The sequence below is a fragment of the Folsomia candida genome, unplaced genomic scaffold, assembly GCF_002217175.1.
Source record: "Folsomia candida strain VU population unplaced genomic scaffold, ASM221717v1 Fcan01_Sc004, whole genome shotgun sequence".
Taxonomy (NCBI): domain Eukaryota; kingdom Metazoa; phylum Arthropoda; class Collembola; order Entomobryomorpha; family Isotomidae; genus Folsomia; species Folsomia candida.
This window is the reverse complement of record NW_019091196.1, coordinates 3,503,184-3,523,500: the sequence shown is the minus strand read 5'-3', so window position 1 is coordinate 3,523,500 and position 20,317 is coordinate 3,503,184. Positions and strand designations below refer to the sequence as shown.

At 36.0% G+C, this 20,317-nt stretch overlaps 3 protein-coding genes across 3 annotated transcripts; 2 read left to right on the top strand and 1 right to left on the bottom strand.

Annotated features, from left to right (window-relative positions):
- The first annotated feature begins 403 nt into the window (after positions 1–403).
- On the top strand, positions 404–5,515 carry LOC110848553 (cullin-1). Its single transcript, XM_022095799.2, has 12 exons — positions 404–888; positions 962–1,169; positions 1,234–1,343; positions 1,491–1,699; positions 1,938–2,152; positions 2,214–2,303; positions 2,464–2,667; positions 2,733–2,878; positions 2,948–3,065; positions 3,402–3,782; positions 4,067–4,633; positions 5,003–5,515. The coding sequence occupies exons 1-12, from the start codon at positions 749–751 to the stop codon at positions 5,081–5,083; spliced, it is 2,469 nt and encodes an 822-aa protein (XP_021951491.1). The 5' UTR covers positions 404–748; the 3' UTR covers positions 5,084–5,515.
- Positions 5,516–5,864: 349 nt separating this feature from the next.
- Positions 5,865–12,734, bottom strand: LOC118435204. The gene is made up of 9 exons (XM_035850766.1): positions 12,658–12,734; positions 7,986–8,075; positions 7,865–7,896; positions 7,357–7,694; positions 7,167–7,282; positions 6,814–7,102; positions 6,331–6,504; positions 6,119–6,253; positions 5,865–6,057 (listed from the first exon to the last, which is right to left on the bottom strand). Exons 2-9 carry the CDS (start codon positions 7,994–7,996, stop codon positions 5,911–5,913), a joined length of 1,242 nt encoding a protein of 413 aa, XP_035706659.1. The 5' UTR covers positions 7,997–8,075; positions 12,658–12,734; the 3' UTR covers positions 5,865–5,910.
- Positions 12,735–16,573: 3,839 nt separating this feature from the next.
- On the top strand, positions 16,574–19,412 carry LOC110848656. Its single transcript, XM_022095918.2, has 3 exons — positions 16,574–17,268; positions 17,749–18,103; positions 18,558–19,412. Exons 1-3 carry the CDS (start codon positions 16,788–16,790, stop codon positions 18,748–18,750), a joined length of 1,029 nt encoding a protein of 342 aa, XP_021951610.1. The 5' UTR covers positions 16,574–16,787; the 3' UTR covers positions 18,751–19,412.
- The last annotated feature ends 905 nt before the right edge of the window (positions 19,413–20,317 follow it).

The window sequence follows — 20,317 nt, the reverse complement described above, 5'->3', positions numbered from 1 at the left end:
ACTCAATCCCCCCAGTTTCCAATTTTCCTACCCCCCAAAAACTTTCCCCCTTTCCCAAAAACCTCTCACCTTCCCAAAATTCCCAAAATTTCCCCACAAAATTTCTCATCCCCCATAAAAATTCCAATTCGAAAATTTCTAATCCACTTTTAAGCTCCCTCTCCTCCAATACTCGTTAACTTGTTGACTTCCGCATTTCACTCCTTCCGCCAGCTAACGTCTCATGCCCCACAGCCCGCTCGCCCTGCATCCCCGCCATTATTTCCCTCCCACCACTCGCGCGCCGACCGGCTCCCCAACTCCAAAACCTGCACCTCACTCCATCCAAAAACCCAACCCTCGGAATCGCACGTTCCACAAAATCAGCTTCACCTGTTCCTCCGCTCTCCTTTTCAAACCCAAATCCCACTAAAATTTCCACCAAAACTGAAATCATCATTGTAATAAAGCAAAAATTTTACCAAAAGTTTGCAATTTTTTGCAAAATGAGCTAAATTTTTAGTCCGTACAGTAAAATTTTTATCTTGTATTTCCTAGAGAACGAGAACTCGTTGTAAAAATCAAGCAAGCAAAATTGACAAGTCTAAACTTGATTCAAATTCCAAATTGGGCAAAGGTTTTTCTTCTTTTTCCACACAAAAGAAAACATAATTGGATCCTCGCATTGTCCGTTGTAGTTAGTTAATTAATAATTAAATAAAGTTGTGATCCATTCTATCTTCTTCGTCTCCTCATCCTCCTCCAAGCTATGATGCCGCCCCGAGCAGGCGCCAACAATGGGTCACGACACTTTGACCTGGACCAGATTTGGGATGACTTACGTCAAGGGATCGAACAGGTTTATGCGAGAAGGGGGATGTCCAAACCGAGATATATGGAGCTCTATACGTACGTAAACTTGACAGTTTTTAATTAAAACTACTCAATTAACTAACCATTAATTAATTGCTTAATTAACTAGACATGTCTACAACTACTGCACGTCTGTCCACCAACAAGGCGGCGCAGGTCCGGGGGGAAACACAAGGGCAGCAGCGAATCGACCCACTCGCGCCAGACCGACCGGGACGGGCGCCTCGAATCACAACAGCGGCGCACAGTTCGTCGGCCAAGAGTTGTATAAAAGGCTTAAAGAGTTTTTGAACGATTATTTAAACCAATTGACAAAGGTGAGAGGATGAAAGGTCAAATTAAAAAGAGGGGTCAAAGTCATCGTATTGTTTATTTATTTAGACCGGCGGCGACATGATGGGCGAACAAGTTCTTCAGTTTTACACGAAACAGTGGGAAGAGTACCGTTTCAGTTCCAAAGTTCTCAACGGTGTTTGCGCTTACCTTAATCGGTATGATCCCTTGCAGAGTCAAGGGTCAGATTTGCTTTTCCTCTTTTCTTTCAAGTTGTTTGTCATCATTTATTAATTACTTAGTCTATTTTCATTTCACACTAATTTTTATTTAAATTTAAATTTAATTTAAATTTAAATTTGCAGACATTGGGTTCGTCGCGAGTGTGACGAAGGGAGAACGAATGTCTACGAGATTTACCAGTTGACCTTGGTGACCTGGAAGGAGACTTTGTTTGAAAAGCTGCACCAACAAGTCACCAACGCGGTTCTGGCGCTGATTGAGCGTGAAAGGAATGGCGAAACGATCAACACTACCCTCATCTCTGGAGTCATTGGTTCTTATGTTGAACTCGGTGAGGAGGAGACAGACTAAGAAAATCTGCTCATTTTCAGCTAAAATTCTCTAAAAATTTACTAATTTTTGTCTATTTTTGAATCAAAATTCTGCCAAAATTGTTACGACGGGTCGCAATTTTCCATAATTTCTCTAATTTCACTCAAAACTAAATTCCACACCTAATTTTTTAATTCCATCCTCAATTTCTTAGTACAAAATTACAAATTAACTTATACTTTTTCTTTCTTTTGCAGGAATTGAAGAGGAGGATACCACGTTGAACGGTTCATTGATGTCGTCAACGACCACCACTCCGACTGCTCCTCCAGCCCCGTCGCGGACAGGACCACATTTAGGAACGTATAAAAACCATTTTGAAAATCAATTTCTCGCTGCCACGCAAAACTTTTATGCAAAAGAGTCCGTCGAATTTATCGGACAAAATCCAGTCACTGAGTATATGAAGAAGGTATATTTTTCATTGGAAAAAAATTGTGCCAAATTGTTACCCAATTTTTCCTTTATTTCAGGCTGAGCAACGTTTGACAGAGGAGCACAACCGTGTAGAAAAATACCTTCATGATAGCACGTTAAACACGTTGATGAAGGCTTGCGAAACGGTGAGTGTAAATTTTCTCAATTTTTACTACATTTTCGACAAGATTTAATAATTTTTGGGTCAAAATCCAATTAATTTTGACACAATTAAAAAATTGGGTTAAATTTGAACTTTCAATGCAAAGTTTTATAATGTTTTCTCCATTTTTTGTTTATTTTCAGGTCTTGATCCAAAATCAACTTGACACCCTGCACACCGAGTTTCAAAATCTTCTCCAGCACGAGAAGAAGGACGACTTGGGAAGAATGTACCAACTCGTGGCACGCCTCGAAGACGCCCTCGGCGACATGAAGAACTTTCTCGAAGCTCACATTTGCACCCAGGGTCTCAACGCGCTGGACGAACTGGGAGAGTCTGCGCAATCCGTAAATTCCCATCCTTATTTACATATCTATAAATTAATTCAACTAATTTAAATGATCATAAATAGGACCCTAAGACCTATGTGACCACGATACTCGAAGTCCATAAGAACTATCACGCCCTTGTTCTCACCGCCTTTAAAAACGACTCTGGTTTCGTCGCCGCGCTCGACAAAGCGTGTGGAAAATTCATTAACAACAACGCGATAACCAAGTCAGTCATTTTCTTAAAACACAAATTCCATCCAAAGTTATAGCTAAATTTCTATTTAAATATTGACAGGGCCGTCCAATCCACCCAAAAGTCACCCGAACTCCTCGCCCGCTATTGTGACCTCTTGCTTAAGAAGACCAACAAAAACCCTGAGGATCAGGAAATGGAGGACACGCTAAATCAAGTGGTGCGTATTATTTAGACCGATGGAATTCACAGCATTTTCTGTTTGCGAAACATCTCCCTCGAGTGTTTTGGTTGAAAAAATCAACCAAAAATTTAGGATCATTTTTAAAAATGATTTCAAAAAGTTACTGTCGGTCAAAATTTAAGAAAATTTGGGAGACTTTGACATTGAAGAACGGTTCAAAGGGCAGCTATTTTTATATTTTTGAATTTGAAGTAATCCTGATTTTTGGGTTGATGTTTAAGAAAATAACCTACAGGGTCGTATTACGTGCCAAAAACTTGTCTGGAATCCTTCTCTCTTTAAATGTGGAATTTTTCATCCCAATTTTTTTAGATGGTCGTGTTCAAATACCTCGAGGACAAGGACGTTTTTCAGAAATTTTACAGCAAGATGCTAGCCAATCGATTGGTGTCGCACATGTCAGCGTCCGACGAGGCGGAGTCGTCCATGATTGGGAAGCTGAAACACGCCTGTGGCTTCGAGTACACGTCCAAACTGCAGCGAATGTATCAAGATATCGGCCTCTCGAAAGACCTCAATGATGAGTTCAAACAGTGGATGACGACGAATGAGGCGACCGCAGCAGCAGCAGGCACCGCGACCCCGTCTTCCACAAGTAGTAGTAGTCCGAGCAATCTAGATTTTCAAATTCAAGTCTTGTCCTCGGGATCCTGGCCGTTTACGCAGTGTGTCGAATTCGCGCTACCTTCAGAGGTGGGGTTTCAAAAATTTGCTTGTTTTTTCTCAGTTTTTCAATTTTTTAGATTAATTTTAGTAATTTTGTAACTTTTGAGCCATATGTTGCCAAAATTTGTGGTAATTTTCTCAGATTTTATTTGACAAATTTGGTTTGTCTGATTTCTGGTTTTCACTTTAATTATGTGTTAAATTTTCCACCCAATATTTTTTACCGTCTATTTTACTCTGAATTTTGAATTTTAACCCAAAAATTTGTGTATGGATTAATTATAATTAATCCCTTATAATTTTTCTTCCAGTTGGAACAGAGCGTTAACAAATTTAACGAATTTTACAATGGTAAACACTCTGGCCGGAAGCTGTCCTGGCTCTATAACCGATCGAAAGGGGACATAACGACGAACTGTTTCAAGAACAAGTACATCTTCCAAGCCTCCACTTTTCAAATGGCCGTCCTCCTCATGTTCAACTCGAACGACTCGTACCGCGTGTCCGAGCTGGCGGACGCGACCCGCCTCAAGATGGACATTCTCGTCCAGGTGCTCCAGATTCTGCTCAAGGTCAAGCTCCTTCTCCTCCCGGCGGGCGAGAGTGAAGATGACCTCACAGAAGGCAGCGTCGTCTCCCTCTTCAAGGAGTACAAGAACAAGAAGCTCCGCGTCAATATTAACGTTCCCCTCAAAGCGGAAATCAAACAGGAGCAAGAACAGACACACCAGGTGATTGAGGAAGATCGCAAACTCCTCATACAGGCCGCAATCGTTCGCATTATGAAGATGAGAAAGGTTCATAAACATCAGCAACTCGTCGCAGAAGTTCTCACCCAACTCTCGGCGAGATTCAACCCGCGTGTACCGATGATCAAGGTGGGGAAAGGTTTTGGGGGATATAATAATTATTTAGGGCAGCTTTAGGACTTTTGAGACTTACATTGGGAAATTTCTAGTCGAATTTGAAATTTTATAGTAAATTATGTAGATGTTGTGACCTCAAAGTCAAGTCGATCTTTGTAAATTTGTGGATTTTTTTAAAATTATGCCTTATTTTTAACTTCAAACAGTACAATTTTTATTCATTTTTACTCCAAATCGATATTTTTCATACCTCATTGTCGTCATCTTTCTCACTACAAAATTCCCCCTCAGTCAAAATCAGTCCAAAAGTTGCCTTAAAAAAATCTAAAAATGGAAATCTGAAATTGGAAAAATTCTTAATACTTTTCACAATTTTTTTAGAAATGCATTGACATCCTAATCGAGAAGGAGTACCTTGAACGTTCCGCAACCGACAGGGATTCCTATTCGTACCTGGCCTAGCAGCTCGTGCGCCTCCGCGGACCACAGCCTCCACCACCACCAACGACTCCTCCTTCTCTCGAAATCCAACCTCTCCCTGCATCGCATGATTGATTATTATTCAACTAACCAAGAAGAAAAAAACTACTATGTATCCTCTTGTTGTCCGTGAGTGGAAGAAGAAAAAATATCATCACGAACCCCAAAATTCACCCGTTTTATAAAAAAAATAATTTGCAATTAATCTGCCGGCTCGAGAGGAAAGTGGACGTGGATGATTAATAATGATTAAACCTTATTTAATAATAATCAATTTATTACTACAAAGTTGTACCCTGTCCTCTCCTCCTCCTCTCTCTCTAAATCTAATTATGTATTAATTAAGGATATTTACTTAGTAGATAAGATTTGCGTAAATAAGACTCGACTTAACGACATGCATGAGAAGCAAAATTTGAGTGTGCAGATTCATTTCATGGCAAAAAACGGCATATGCTTTGCGAGGACAAATTATGCAGGACGTGAATCGGTAGGCAGACTTGTGCAGTTTTATTTCACGGCAAAATATTTGTAAACTTTGTGATTTGACATTTGACTGGTTATGTTTATGATTCTGTGAGTTTACATATTTTGTAAAAAAAGTTGTGTAGTAAACTTTATAACTCGACAATCTTGCATAGTTTACAGGCTTCACGATAAACTTTGTAATTTTTAGATTGATTTGGGTGGGAAGGAATTTGTCGATTTTTTTCTAAATATTTGGATATTTTAAAACTTTATTTCACATAATTTTCGTTTTTTTTTCATAACTCAAAAATCTTACAAAGTTTGCAAGTTTTCATTATATTTTAGTTTCGGTGCTGCTGTTGTCGTAATGTTTTCACGAGGGCGGATTGTTTTGAGAGGGTCGCGTTTAAAATGGATTTCTGCTGTTCAAGTTGACCCACTTTTTGGGTCAGTTCATCAATCAGGAGACGCTCCTCAGTCTGTTTATCCTGTTGGAAATGCAACCCGGGTGTTATATTTTAGTCACCTTTGTTCTTAATTAGCTATTACCCGGGCATTCTGTAACAGGGAACGATTCGTCTGTTTGAGCCGCTCGCACTCGTCGAGGGAGCGATTTAACCGAGTTTGTAGGTTTTGCAGGGTAGCAGACTTTTGTTTTTGGTCGCGGCGAAGAGCGTCGCAATCCTGGGGGAGGAATTCATTTTAAAATTCATTTTAAAATTTTTGTGCAAATTTCTGGGAAATTTTGACATTGTTTTTACCCTTTTAAGCGCAGCGTAAGCTTGACTTTTTAGGGAAAGGTTTGATTTTACAACTTCTGCGGTTTTTGTCGCCTTATCTGTCGCGGTTTGGAGGGTGGCGAGGGATTTGAGTAGACGGTCGCGGTCATCCTCCAAAGCACGCGTTTTTCCTTCGAGCATCGTGTTCTCCTGGATCTGCAAGAGGTCAAATTTCAAGATTTTGAGGTCACAAATAGGGTGCCATAAAATTGGAGTTACAATTTAAACCAAAGGTCACGAGGTGTTAAGGCGAAATTATAGTCATTTTAAGATCAATGGGATCATCTTTTGTCTGAATTTTACATATTTACAGGTTAACCACGCATGCAAAATTATGTCAAATTCAGCCTTGATTTAAATTCTTTAAAAAAAATCAGATGCATTGAAAATTAGAACTTTTATGGTCACAACGGAGTTTCAAAATTCACGAGTTATTTTATAATTTGAGGTCATATTAAAGGTCACCTTTTGCCTGAATTGGACATACAGCTCGGCCAGACGTCCCTCATGTGAAAGGAGCTTACTCTGCAGACACGTAACGACGGATTCGGTCGCTTTTTGGAGCCGTTTTCTCGCCTTGATGTCGACATCCTGCGTGTCATTTGTCGTCGCAGCGAATTTCCGATGACCAATTATCGTCGATCGAGACGATGACGACGACGATAACGACGGACAGGTCGCACCCGAAACGGACGTTGGAAAAGAATCGCTCGAGCAGACGTCAAAATCATGATCTTTTTTGGCATCCAGCGATCTAAATAATTAAATGATAACCTTTATTTACTTATCTATACAGTTTCACCTTTGACCTTACATACCTTTCGACATCTTCATACTTATAAAACGGTGGACTTTTCAGATTCTCCTCAATTTCCGGTAATAACAACGGAGCAGCATCGCCAGATCCACAAATTACACTATTTTCACCACATTTCTGTTCAAAAGAAAAAAAACTCGTCAAATTTTACACACGCAATAATCATAAATTTTCAAACAAGTTGTCCCCACATTTGCATAATATTTCTCAATCTTCTCAAAAATCTGGGTGGATCGCTTTTCCAACTCGGCGTTCATGGCGTGCAGTGCGGCGTCCTTGGCCAAATAGGAGGAGGAGCACGTGGTCGCGGAATCGTCGCCGCCACCACCGTCCCCATTTTCATTTTCCTCCACGTTTTTCACCTCGGAACCGTCCGAAGAACATCTTATCGTCAAAGATGACCTTGTAGACGAGGACGAACTGGAAGTTGTCCGTTCACGAAGAACAAGACGACTTACTTCCGGCGAGGAATTGTAAACGGGATGCATTGTACTTGTACAATTCGATGATTGATAAGGACTTATCGGGACTATCATGGGAAATTTAATAAATTATTATTGTTATTGTTTGACTGTAGAAGTCTCTTGCTTGTCGAGTTACCATGGATACGCAGGGCACAACTTTATAAGTCCCACTTTCTCCCTTCCCTTCATACATTTTCATAAAGAAAATGCACCTCATATTCCATGCACTTTTTACCTTGCTCATCACCACATCCACTCCGATCCGATCTGCAGTAACACCCGGGTTTTATTTACTTATTACGTCATTTTTTATTACAATTACTCCCCAGATGACCTAAAATTTCGCCTTTTTTTACCCGATTTGCATGAATTTTAGACACAATCTCGTCCTTGGTTGTGTCGTCGTGCAGGCGCCCAACGCCTTGACCGTGTTTCGCCATGTCTTACTGTAAAGAAATGCATTCTTAAAAACCAATCCTTTACTTTCCTAATATGCAAAATCGTTACTTGAATTAAACTTGTAAAATTATTTTTGAATTAAAAAAAAACTTTGCTTAATTCACGTCTTTAATATCGTTTCTCAAATGTACACACACAATTTTTTATGAATTACATTCGCAACATATTTTCTTATTTAAATTTGCAAAACATTTATTATACCATCTAGGGTTGCCCCGGGTAGTGGTACTACCCGGTACCCGGCTACCCGGTACTCGGTCAAAAAATTTTGCCGGGTACCCGGCTACCCGGCCGGGTACCCGGCTACCCGGCCGGGTACCGGGTAATATTTATATATTACAAATTATATAGGGAATTTTTAACTTTTTCTAGATTATGCAACAATTTTACATATATGTTTTGAAAATTACAAGTAAATTTCTACAGTGCAGAATTCATTTTTAGCCTCACGTACTCTTTTGTAAAAATTGGTATGGCTCGCCTATTCTATTGTTACACTTTGCTCCCCCAATCCATTCAACCCCACACGTCATCTAGGTGACTGATGTAGCCTATGTTTGAACTTGATTTATATGTTTGTCCAATATGCATCTGGTAAAAATCAACTTCTCAAGCTAATTATTTGGACTAGAAAGTTGATATTACATACATAAATGAAAGAATCATGTTGGACACACAAAGAGCGTACTCACGACAATACCTTATTTATTTATCATCGCAATCATTTAGCAAACCTGTGAGGTTTAAAGAAGTTATTTCTTGAGGGGATTCGGAAAGCCGCAGAAAACAAATTTTGCGAGAATTTCGGGGTGATATCCTGCCAATCCATTAGCAAGATAGCGCTTTGAAAGTCTTGCAAATCAACTAAAAATGTCTATTTTGATCTTGTTATCTTGTTGTCATGGATGTTCACAATTTCTCTCGCTGATCATCGCTAAGATGGGTCTGCGAAATTATCTTATGAAAAATACAATGGCTTTTTAGCAAATGCTTTGAGAAATCTTGCAAATTTCTAAGAACTTCGTAAGTTATTCTTAGTGCGCTAGATATGCAAATTGGCTGATTGAAAATTCATTGACGTGAGTGGGCTCAAAGCAATTTTAAAATTTGTAAGATAATTTCGAAATAAGTGTTGGCCAAGGTTGTCCCCATTCTTTCCAAACATATTATTTTATACCAAATACGAAAATAAAATTCATCGGATTATATTTTTTGTAAGGTTTTGCATTTTAAGTAAGAAAATTTCATATTTATGTTACTCGGCCGGGTAGACCGGGTACTGACGTATACCCGGCCGGGTACCGGGTATCCCAAAACAGGCCGGGTATGCCGGGTACCGGGTAGCTACCCGGTACCCGGGGCAACCCTAATACCATCAATCACATTACCACAACTCAAAAAAAAATGATGTTGCTTCACATCATCCAATTCCGAAATCGCTCAAAAGAACGTACCTACAAATATTTCCACCACATTTTTAAATCTGTTTTCTGGAATAAAAGCTTAACAAGATTATAAATTTGTTTTATAATTATCGTTTAAATATATCGTTTTTAACGCAATATTTAAAAATTTCTTATTCCCGAATAACAATCGGAACATTAATTTGAAATTATTTTGTTGAGCATGTTGCGATAAGCTTGCACAAATTTGTAGCCTGAATTTTTATGTGCATCTGAAATTTACCGTGAACTAAATATATTTGTGCCACGTGCCAATTTGAGTTTGCATAAGCATTTAAAGATTTCAGGAAATTTTGTAACTTTATGTTTTTCATTGGATTAAATTACAGTAACACCTAAAAGGCACATAATAACTGAAATAAAGAGAAAAAACCTAGTTAAAATTTTAGCTGATCAACACTTTTAAATTTCTTGTCTGGAATTAAACTTTACAAAATTTGTTATATCTAAAAAATGTTTTTTTTAAACAAAACTCCATGTTATTTAGCTGATTTTAGTTTTCATACAGCAGCTTCCGAGATGAAAAAACATGAATTTTATATTTCTAATTTTTTTTTAAATATGAAATTAATCATATGCAAATAGAAAAAAAAATATTGTTGCTACCCACTATGTTGCTACCCACACTTCGGAATCTTACGATCCTAATGGAAGGAAACAATCAAGGAACCGAGCAAAATTTATTTAATAATCTGGTTGACCAACCAGAATCTCAAGATCTTTTATCTAGTCAAGACATCTTATTTGATTCATCATCTGAATTTAATCGTCCTGTGGAAACGCGAAGTTTGAAGAGTGCTCAAAATCGTGATATTTTTGTCCTGAATCGTGGTGCTTCGAATAAACGAAAATTTGATTCAGAAATCAGTTATAATCAACCAAATAAATCCCGTAGGCTCAGTGCTGTGAACAAGAAAGATTTGGAGGACAATCGTGAATTTCTCTCCTTAATAGATCCAGATAAGCGTCTTTGTATTCATGATTACATGAATAGATATTATACGGATGTTCTGGTGAAAGATTATTTTGATAAGCTTAAAAAAGTGGGAATCTTACCATTATTACCTTCGTTGGAAGTTCTGGACGAATGGTTCAGGCGTAATTTGAATGTGCAAGTGAGTAATGAATTAATGGCAAAACTGGTGGATTTATTTTTCAGTTACTTTCAGTGCAAATATTGGCACAGAAATGTGGATGGTGCTAATGCTCATGGAAAACTATTATTTAATCCTAAAAACGATTTTCACATCCCCCAGTTCCACCTTCTACCGAAAGAATCCTTAGAAAAGTTTCCAGATTTAAAGGAAACATACGTAAAATCAGTACAAACAGTGGCTTCTCGTTCGGCAGATTTTATCGAACAAAAATTAATTTTAAGGGTCCTCTCACATATTCAAGACTACATTGATGATGAATTAGAAATCACAGAAACAGATAAACGTCAAACAATACTTGAATATATTCTCGCCCTTGCATATTCCACATCAAAAACTGAATTCCCAAAAGCACATTCAATTAAATTTATAGACTGGACCAAATATCAATCGAAAACTATTCACACAGAACCTAAATGGAGGAAAGAAAATCCAAATGAACTACCACCAGAAATACCGAATAGAATCGCTCGTTCACTAATGCGAAGCATCGGAAACAATGAATTTCAATTCACAAATGAATCAATCTCAAACAGAATAATACATTTTGAAGGCTCAGTGAGATCCAATATTCCGGAGGAGTTGCACTCTTATCAAAAACGTAGACCCTGGAGAAATCAAAGATATCAAAACAAGTCGAGATATTATGCTAACAATGCAAATAAGTCAGCACAGCTCCCAATGAGTCACGGCCAACAAAATAGGCTGCACCAAGATCGGCAAAATCATAATTTTGTCCAGCATCAAGGTCGACGACACTTTGATGAACACAAGCGTTCTCATGCTAAAAATCATGGACAACACAATTCTAACTCATATTTTGTAAAAAATAACAACCCACCACAACAAAGGAGCAATTTGTCACATTCATCTATAACTTCGCGAGCTAATTTAGAACCACCACTGAATAATACTACCACAAAGTCACCATCAAAAATCTACACAGCGTTCACATGAGATACGGAAGCTACTTTGTACAAGAATAACCCGAAACGGAAAAGGAGTTTTTATAATTTGAATACCATTTTAAAATTTAAGGCAAAGTTGAGCAGAACTCACTACAATAAATTATATAAAGCTTTTAAGAAATTTAAGGAAAGTGAACCCCCACTCTTTAATTTTACTACATTTATTCTCCCTACTTTTGTTCAATTCGTGCTGTCTTTCGGATTAAATTTCTCCAATCCAACAAAACCTAATTTTAAATTAATTGGTGAACATTTTGATGAGGCTTTAAGGAAATTAAGTTGGCATATATATTTTAAACAGAATGGAGAAGAAAGAGAAACAATAACCAGTTTTGACCAATTTTGTATAACATCAAAGAAACGAGTGAATAACAATAAACCAAGTTGTGATTTACAATCTAAAATATTTGTGAACCCGGACATTACATCAGATTTTGTTCAACATGTAAAGTTAAAAAGGAAATTTTCGTATTTAATCCCAAATGACACCATAACAAATTGTAAACAATGGATTCAAGAGCATGATATCGTCATCAAAAATGCAGATAAAAATGCCGGTATATGTATACTTTTGAAACAAGATTATGAAAATGAAATATTAAGGCACCTAAATGATGAATCTACATACACCCCGTCAACCGCAGCCCATTACACGAAAAGCAGAGATGATTTTGAGGACCTTGTAAAGTGTCTAAAAATTCAATTTGATAACGGTACCCAACTTCAACATTTAATAATTCAAAACGACCAACCTTGTAAGTTCTATATATTGCCTAAAGTACATAAAACCTTTGTCAGAATACCACCTGGTAGGCCCATTACAAGTACATGTAATGCATTTAACAGAAATATTAGTGGATTAGTCGACTTAATTTTACAACCAATAATGAATTTAATTCCATCATTAATTCTTGACACTCGACATTTTTTACTATTATTAAATAACCTTACACTGCCTAAAAATAGAAACTTAGTATTACTTACCTATGACATTGAAAGTATGTATACAAATCTTGATGTAAACCTATGTAAAAAACATTGTCTAAATAAGTATCTGAAATTTAAGGGAAATCATCGGTACCGTATAAATTTTCCTCGTATCAATTTCAAAAACTTATGGGTTTATGCTTGGATTACAATTTTATTAAATTTAAAAATCTGTATTTTAAACAAACTAAAGGGATCGCGATGGGAAATGCAGCATCGGTGAGCGTGGCAAATATTACTGCGGAGTGTGAATTGTCTCCACTATTTGATAATTGTGAATATATATTTTTCCATGCTAGATTTGTAGATGATGGTTTCATGATTATTGATTCCACTGATATTGTTGATTTCAACGTATGGTGCATGAATATTTTTTCACATAGTAATCTTAAATTTACACTAAACCATAGTACAACCGATATTTGCTTTTTAGATGTTAATGTAAGTTTAAGTAATCAAACAATAAGCTTTCTACAACTTTATATAAGAAACCAATGTCACGCCCATTATATGCTCACTATTTTTCTAATTTACCTAAACAACTTCTGAATTCATTACCGTATAGTCAAGGATTACGAATTATAAAAATTTGTTCCGAAATTGAGGACAGAGAAACGGAGATTGAAATCATGCTGAATACATTTCATAATCGTTGTTATCCTAATGATTGTATAGATAATACGCGACAAAGATTAGCTCAAATATCAAGACTAGATTTATTAACTAAGTGTAAAAATTTAATTATAGATAATTTAAAATTACACCACCCAGAAATTCTTTGTAATATGAAGGTCAAAACTGAAACTCATGATTCCATTTTACATAGATCGTATGTTGTAATGCCATATTACAAATCTTTACCAACTCTAAATAGTCTCACCATTGAGTTTATTATGAAAGAAAGTGATCGTATATATACACACATGTTGCATACGCTCAATGTTAAAGTAAGTTACAGAAAGATAAACTCACTTACGAGGCAACTATGTAATAATATTTAGTATGTAATATGTATATGTACATATCATCACCGAGGACGCCAACTTCTGCCCAACAAACTACTCCGTCTTTTTACTTTGACACAATCACATGGATTTTTAGTCTTTCCAATTCTAAATAAATACTACTAAATATATTTTTATAAATATTTTTAAGAAAAACTCCCTGTTTGAGGTAAATTTTATTGTATTTGGTAGCGACGTATTATTATTATTACTATTATACATTTTTGCATTTAATTCATATATTTTTAGGGATGAACTTGAACTATTTTATATAGTAGAGATCTTCATTTATTAAATTTACCACTTTGTAAAGGTATCAAGTCATTATATATACATTTTACAATAATTTTACAATAAGTCTACAATAATTTAATTACAATTTTTTGCCATTTTTCACATATGTATGTATGCAGCCTGATGAAAGATTATGAAACCGGTCGCTACTGCAAAATTACTTCAATAAACAAATCTTTCCATTAGTTTGAAGTGCTTTAATTCATTCAAAAACTAAATATATTTGTGCCACGTGCCAATTTGAGTTTGCATAAGCATTTAAAGATTTCAGGAAATTTTGTAACTTTATGTTTTTCATTAGATTAAATTACAGTAACACCTAAAAGGCACATAATAACTGAAATAAAGAGAAAAAACCTAGTTAAAATTTTAGCTGATCAACACTTTTAAATTTCTTGTCTGGAATTAAACTTTACAAAATTTGTTATATCTAAAAAATGTTTTTTTTAAACAAAACTCCATGTTATTTAGCTGATTTTAGTTTTCATACAGCAGCTTCCGAGATGAAAAAACATGAATTTTATATTTCTAATTTTTTTTTAAATATGAAATTAATCATATGCAAATAGAAAAAAAAATATTTATTTAAATATGAAATTAATCATATGCAAATAGAAAAAAAAATTTAATCTTGCAAAATATTAAATTTCTTAAATATTTGATATATGATTGAAATACAAATTGTTTACCATATAAACATATTTTATCCGGCGTAAAACATGCTAAATCGTCTCTGTTTTATACAACTAAGTTAAGTGGTTTATAACCTCCCTGGACATTGACATGGTACGACCTCCATTCATCATGAGCATCAACGCCACCAGAAATCAACGCCACCAGAAATCAACGCCACCAGAAATCAACGCGACAGGCGACATTATGTACTCCAATTTCAACAGGAAGTAGTTGGACAAACGGTTGCGGGATTATTGGGTGATCTGGTTCGACACTCGGCACTTGTTCGCCAGTCAGACTGAATATTTGCTAAATTTTTAAAAATAAAAAAGTTTTTCCAATTTTTAATTAATATTTTTAATTTTAGTTTTTAATTACATTTTTTGAAATCTTAATCATTTTTGTTCTTATTTTTTTACTGGAGTGGAAAATCCGGGAGAGTCACATACATATGTACATATATCCCATACTGGTATTGATTTGGTGATAACTTTCGACCAGAGTGGTAGTAGTTTCTTTCTCAGTGGTAATTTTTTCACTACCAAACGGTAATGCCCGTTATTACCGTGCCGATAGAGATACATTATGTCGATAATGATTTAATTTAATTTAATTTAATTTAATGAACGAATAATTGTTCAATTCTAACATGGATAATTATTAAAAAACAATGCCATGTTTATTTTAAAAAGTTGCTTGCATGTAAAAATATTTAATCATATTTAAAATTAAAAACTTTGAAAGTTTCACTATATTCAACTTGAAATTTCTTATGTAATTCGTAATTTCATAGACTAAATTTATGTAAAATACGGGAATTTTGTATCCCTCGTTAACAAATTTGATGGTGAAAGTATCGCAAATAAAATCTTTCCCCGCAACAACTTCTTCTTCGAATGAATGAATGAATGCCATACCGTGACCTTAATGTTAAATAAATAATGTCACATTAACCCACAGACTACTTAACCAAATAATAACACTGACTGTGAAAAAATAGTAAAAGGATGATAACCAGGATGTCTATCCCTCTCTCTCTTTGTGTCCGAATTTACATAAAAATATTTTCTAAATTAAACCCACCCACCAAACAATACAAACAAACAAGTCAAAGTTTAACAAGCTTAAAACTTATCCATCTTGTGCCTGCATTTTGACGTGTCTATCTTTAATGTCAGGTTTTTTATTAAGAACCCCTTTATAAGATCGTTATGTCCGTCCGTCAGTCTGTCCATTGTCCGATAACTCTTAAACGAGGAGACCTAGAAACTTGTAACGTAAACTTGTAACGTCAAAGGGCAGGGCAATTTCGAAGATAAGCACTGTAGGTCGCAAGGCGCTAGGTCACAGGTCATGATTTTCTTAAATTAGGACGCTATCAAGTAAATTCGAAAATCGATGATATATTCAAAGCTCTGTCCAATTAAATAGGCCATTTTGACTTGCGACACCTCCGTGACCGTGTCAAAGATCAAAAATATCGAAAACACATCAGACATATCAATTTATACAGATTTTGAACTCTGAATACGAATATAATAGCAATTTTGACCCACCTCCTTCGTGACCGTGTGACCAGGTCAAAGGTCACAAGTGTCGAAAACACGTCAGTCGTCAAATTTAACAAATTTTTGACCCGCAAGCACAATAATAATATGATTCATTTCGACGCATACATACCATACCAGTGGTGTGGTATGATACCACACCACTTTCACGCCTCGGTTACACGCGTTGTAACGGTTTATTTATTTATCGTTATTTTAAGACTTGAACAAAAAAGGTGTTAATTTCTTCCGCAAAGTGGCACCTGCATGCTTCACGAGATCGCAATGTGTGGGTCAACGTCAAGAGAAGTCGGCATTTTGCATGCATACATATTTTAGTGACAATTTTCCCCTAATTAATTGCCCCCTGGCTTCCTAACCTAAATATTAACCCTGCCAGCCATAAATGGCCCCCACTTTTCCCACACAGCGTCCAGTAATCGTTTCACCACCCAGAAAAGCAGTAGTCCTCGCCCATCTACCCCAGACTGAAATGAAGCCTGGGCACATTCATATTCCGGCGAGTTAACGAATAAAAATCCGAGAAAAATATATCAAAAAACGTGCCGAAATTGTAAATATTTCTGAAAAAATTGAAATCTTTAATATGGTAACACTAAAAGTGCATACTTTTTTAAGTGTGGTGGGTGTGGTTGTACTTTTCGTTAGCGGGAATAATGCCGCATCTGTGGCGTCGTATTCCGTGAAGAATAACCCGAATCGGAGAGAAACCCCGGTTTCTTCCGGGGGAGGAGGAGTAGTAGCATCACCCCAAATCCCTGCGTATTCCACGTTGCCCCAAAATCTTGGCGGGAGCAGCGGGAGTTCCGGACAACCCAATTATTTCGATTATCAGGTCGACCAAATTCCCCAAGCGCAGCAGCCCCAGCCGCAATTCGTCGCGTTTCAACCGCAACCTCAAATTCAGGTCCAGCCGCAGCAAGAGCAATTTCAGCAATTCCCCCAGCAACCACAGCAGTTTGCCCCTGTGGGGTCGTTCGGCGGGGATAATGGCGGCGGGGGATTTGAGGGGTTTAATGGCGATTTTAATGGATTTGGGGACCAAGGAGAGAATGAAGTGCAGGAAGGTGATAAGAGAAAATTTTGATAATTTAAAAAACAAGGTTTTGCAATATGAAATATTATTATAATTCAAAATTTTGGAATGTTAAAAAAGATTTTAAACTTGCCCTGCATTTGATTGGTTTTGGAATTTTGTTCGCAACAATTTTCAAATTTCCTAAATAGATTCCTGGAATTTACAGATTTAAAAGTTGGGTTGTTGGACTATTTTGGATTTTTGTTTCCAGTAACGTCGAAATTTCTTAGATCTAGTCCCAAAATTTAAAAGTTTGAAACATTCTTTACTAAATTAGTTGTAGAATTTGTTTTGTTCCTATTAATTTCCAAATTTCCTAAATCTAGTCACGAGACTTAAAAGTTTCAAATATTGTAAAAATTTTCTCGTTTTGAATCAGTTCGCAATAATTTTTGTAAGTTTCCTAAATGGCGTTGCGAAATTTACAATTAAAAAAATATATAATACATTTTTCCCCGAATTTTCATAGAATCTCCCGGATTTTTCACCTCCTTGATGAACACGCTGCTTGAGGGGACCCGATTTTCCAACCTATTTTCCCGTGTCCGAGAAATGTGGTCCGGACTTTCGGACCAATTGGGGGGCGGATTTATGAGCCGGGTAGCCATGGGGGCGATGGCGTTGCCCATCATGCTTCCCATGGCCGCCGTCCCCATCGGATTGGGCGCCCTGGGTTTAATGGCCTTCCCGATTTTGCAACTCACACTGCCCGGAATTCGAAGGAGCATCAGCACCGGAGGATCCCTTCTGGCCAGTGAGGAATGCATGGAGAGACTTTCATGCAATTTGGCGAAACGGTTCGAGTATGATGCGCTCTTTTCGAGGTGAATGTTTGCAAAATTTATGCATATAAATTAGCACAAATTGTTACGTTTTTTTAAAGTTCAATATTTTGGAAGAAGTTTTTCACAAATATTTTTATGAATTATATTAATTAGCTAAGTTTTAGACTCTTTTCAAGTGAAAATTTGCAAAAGTTACATTTTCAAACAAAAATTTGGGCCAAATTGTTACATGTTTTAATCCGTTCAATATTTTCGAAGTACCACTTCACAACTATTTTCGCAAATTTTCATTTTTTTTAATTAAAAAAAATTAATTTATTTGATTTTTTATAAATATTTGCATTTGTTAAATCAAAAATTGACACACGTGTTTTTCCCAGTTCAATATTTTCGAAGTAAATACTTTTTCACAAATATTTTCATAAATTTTCAAAATTAACTAATATTCCTTGTTAAAATTATGGTTTAAAAATTCAATTCTTTTCCCTTACAGATTGGAAAGATCTGACAATCGTTTTTTGAACCGAGTTTCGAAATCCGTCAAAGCAGCCCGAACCGGAGAAGACTGCAAACAATTCGTGTGCTCCCCCGTCACCAAAATGCAAAACATGGTGCGAACTTATCTTCTCGGCGATTCAGAAAATAACAAAGTTCAAGAAAGCAATGAGGATAAAAAAGTTGATTAAAATCATAAAATCATAAAATCATAAAATACGACTAAATTTTTAATTGACCACATTTTACAAGACTGACTGACTGACTCGACATAGAAATGAATAACATGACAATTTAGATATGACAATTTGACAAAAAATGTGACGGCGACGTGACGAAAAATATTGTTAAATTGACAAGTTGACGATACTTATTTAAGAGACGTGTTTTCCTTGATATTAATGACACTGACAGCTCAAATTAGAGGTCGGCGCCGCCGATTTTACGCCGCCGACGCTGAAAAAATCACCAAAATTGGCGTAGCCACCTCCGCCAAAAATTAGGCGGCGGCGACCCCTTGCTCAAATTTCTTACTGGATGACTTCTACTTACTCACAAAAAAAACGAACGAAATGACGACTTACATAAATTACGACAAGACTTAATTTACACATATTTAAAAAAACAATAACTTATATTATCTATTTTTTTATTTGCAAAATTTTGAATAGTGTAAATATATATTTAAAACAATTTTATTATATGACATTTATATGACGAGACGAGACAGATAAAAAACGTACTTGACACTCAGGAAATAATTTGGTTAATAAAATATAAAGAATTTATATATTTTTTAATATAAATTGTACAGCTTCAACGTCTATTACCTGATATAAATGAAGTTTACATACATCGTTGCATTAGTTAGATCTGAATATTTAATGTTTGCTGGCCCGATTCTTCTATTGTATGAATTGAAATGGCATTTGTCACACAAAATTTTACATTCGACGTGGAGGGATTTGGAAATTTTTATGTATTTTATAATATTTTTATTTTCTTTAAAAACTATGAGCTGATTTTTGCATAATATTTTTCAAAAAAGGTATTCAAATGCCTACCAAGATGCTTTTTTAGCCCGAGTCAGGGCTTATGGAACCATCATGTCCGTCCGTCCGTCCGTCCGTCTGTCTGTCTGTCTGTCTGTCCGGCACGATAGAGCCAAAACGGCTGAACTGATTGACTTGAAATTTTTTGGTATTGAGTTTGGATTTTTTATGAGTTTTTTGTATGAATTGAAATGGCATTTGTCATACAAAATTTAACATTTGAATTGGACGGATTTGGAAACTTTAGATTTTTCTCTTTAAAAACTGTGAGACATCTCACTCTGATTGTTGCATAGTGTTTTTACAAAAACGTTATGCAAATGTTTTTATACAATAAAATTGATCTGATAATTTTCTTGCGAGATTGTCTCAAATTTTTAATCTTAATTTTATTTATTTTATTTTATGATCAAAAATTTAGAGTTTTAGAGCATGTCTCGTTTTCTTATGTGACACGATTAAAATCAATTGAACCTACGTTACACACACAATTTGGGGTCGATTCCATTCTTCCATTGCAACCATGCAGCTATTTATTTACAAAAACTAATGTACTTTCATTGTGTTAAAAGAATATGTGAATCAGCACTTTTACGTATTCGATTTTGTTACAATTTTCGCATCTTTTTTGTTCATCCTTTATTTGTACTTTCTTGCACTCATTGTCACGTCCATGTCCACCCATGAATGAATTAGCATAAGATGA

Bases quoted from the DNA above. Each gene is read 5' to 3' on its own strand.
- LOC110848656 (XM_022095918.2), top strand. From the start codon at position 16,788: ATGGTAACACTAAAAGTGCATACTTTTTTAAGTGTGGTGGGTGTGGTT. The intron at 17,269-17,748 runs GTGATAAGAGAA...GAATTTTCATAG, and splicing joins AGAGAATGAAGTGCAGGAAG to AATCTCCCGGATTTTTCACC. The intron at 18,104-18,557 runs GTGAATGTTTGC...TTTCCCTTACAG, and splicing joins TATGATGCGCTCTTTTCGAG to ATTGGAAAGATCTGACAATC.
- LOC118435204 (XM_035850766.1), bottom strand. The intron at 6,505-6,813 runs GTGACCTTTAAT...GACCTCTTGCAG, and splicing joins ATGTCCAATTCAGGCAAAAG to ATCCAGGAGAACACGATGCT. The intron at 6,058-6,118 runs GTAATAGCTAAT...CATTTCCAACAG, and splicing joins CCCTGTTACAGAATGCCCGG to GATAAACAGACTGAGGAGCG.
- LOC110848553 (XM_022095799.2), top strand. From the start codon at position 749: ATGATGCCGCCCCGAGCAGGCGCCAACAATGGGTCACGACACTTTGAC. The intron at 2,153-2,213 runs GTATATTTTTCA...CCTTTATTTCAG, and splicing joins TCACTGAGTATATGAAGAAG to GCTGAGCAACGTTTGACAGA. The intron at 3,783-4,066 runs GTGGGGTTTCAA...TTTTTCTTCCAG, and splicing joins AATTCGCGCTACCTTCAGAG to TTGGAACAGAGCGTTAACAA.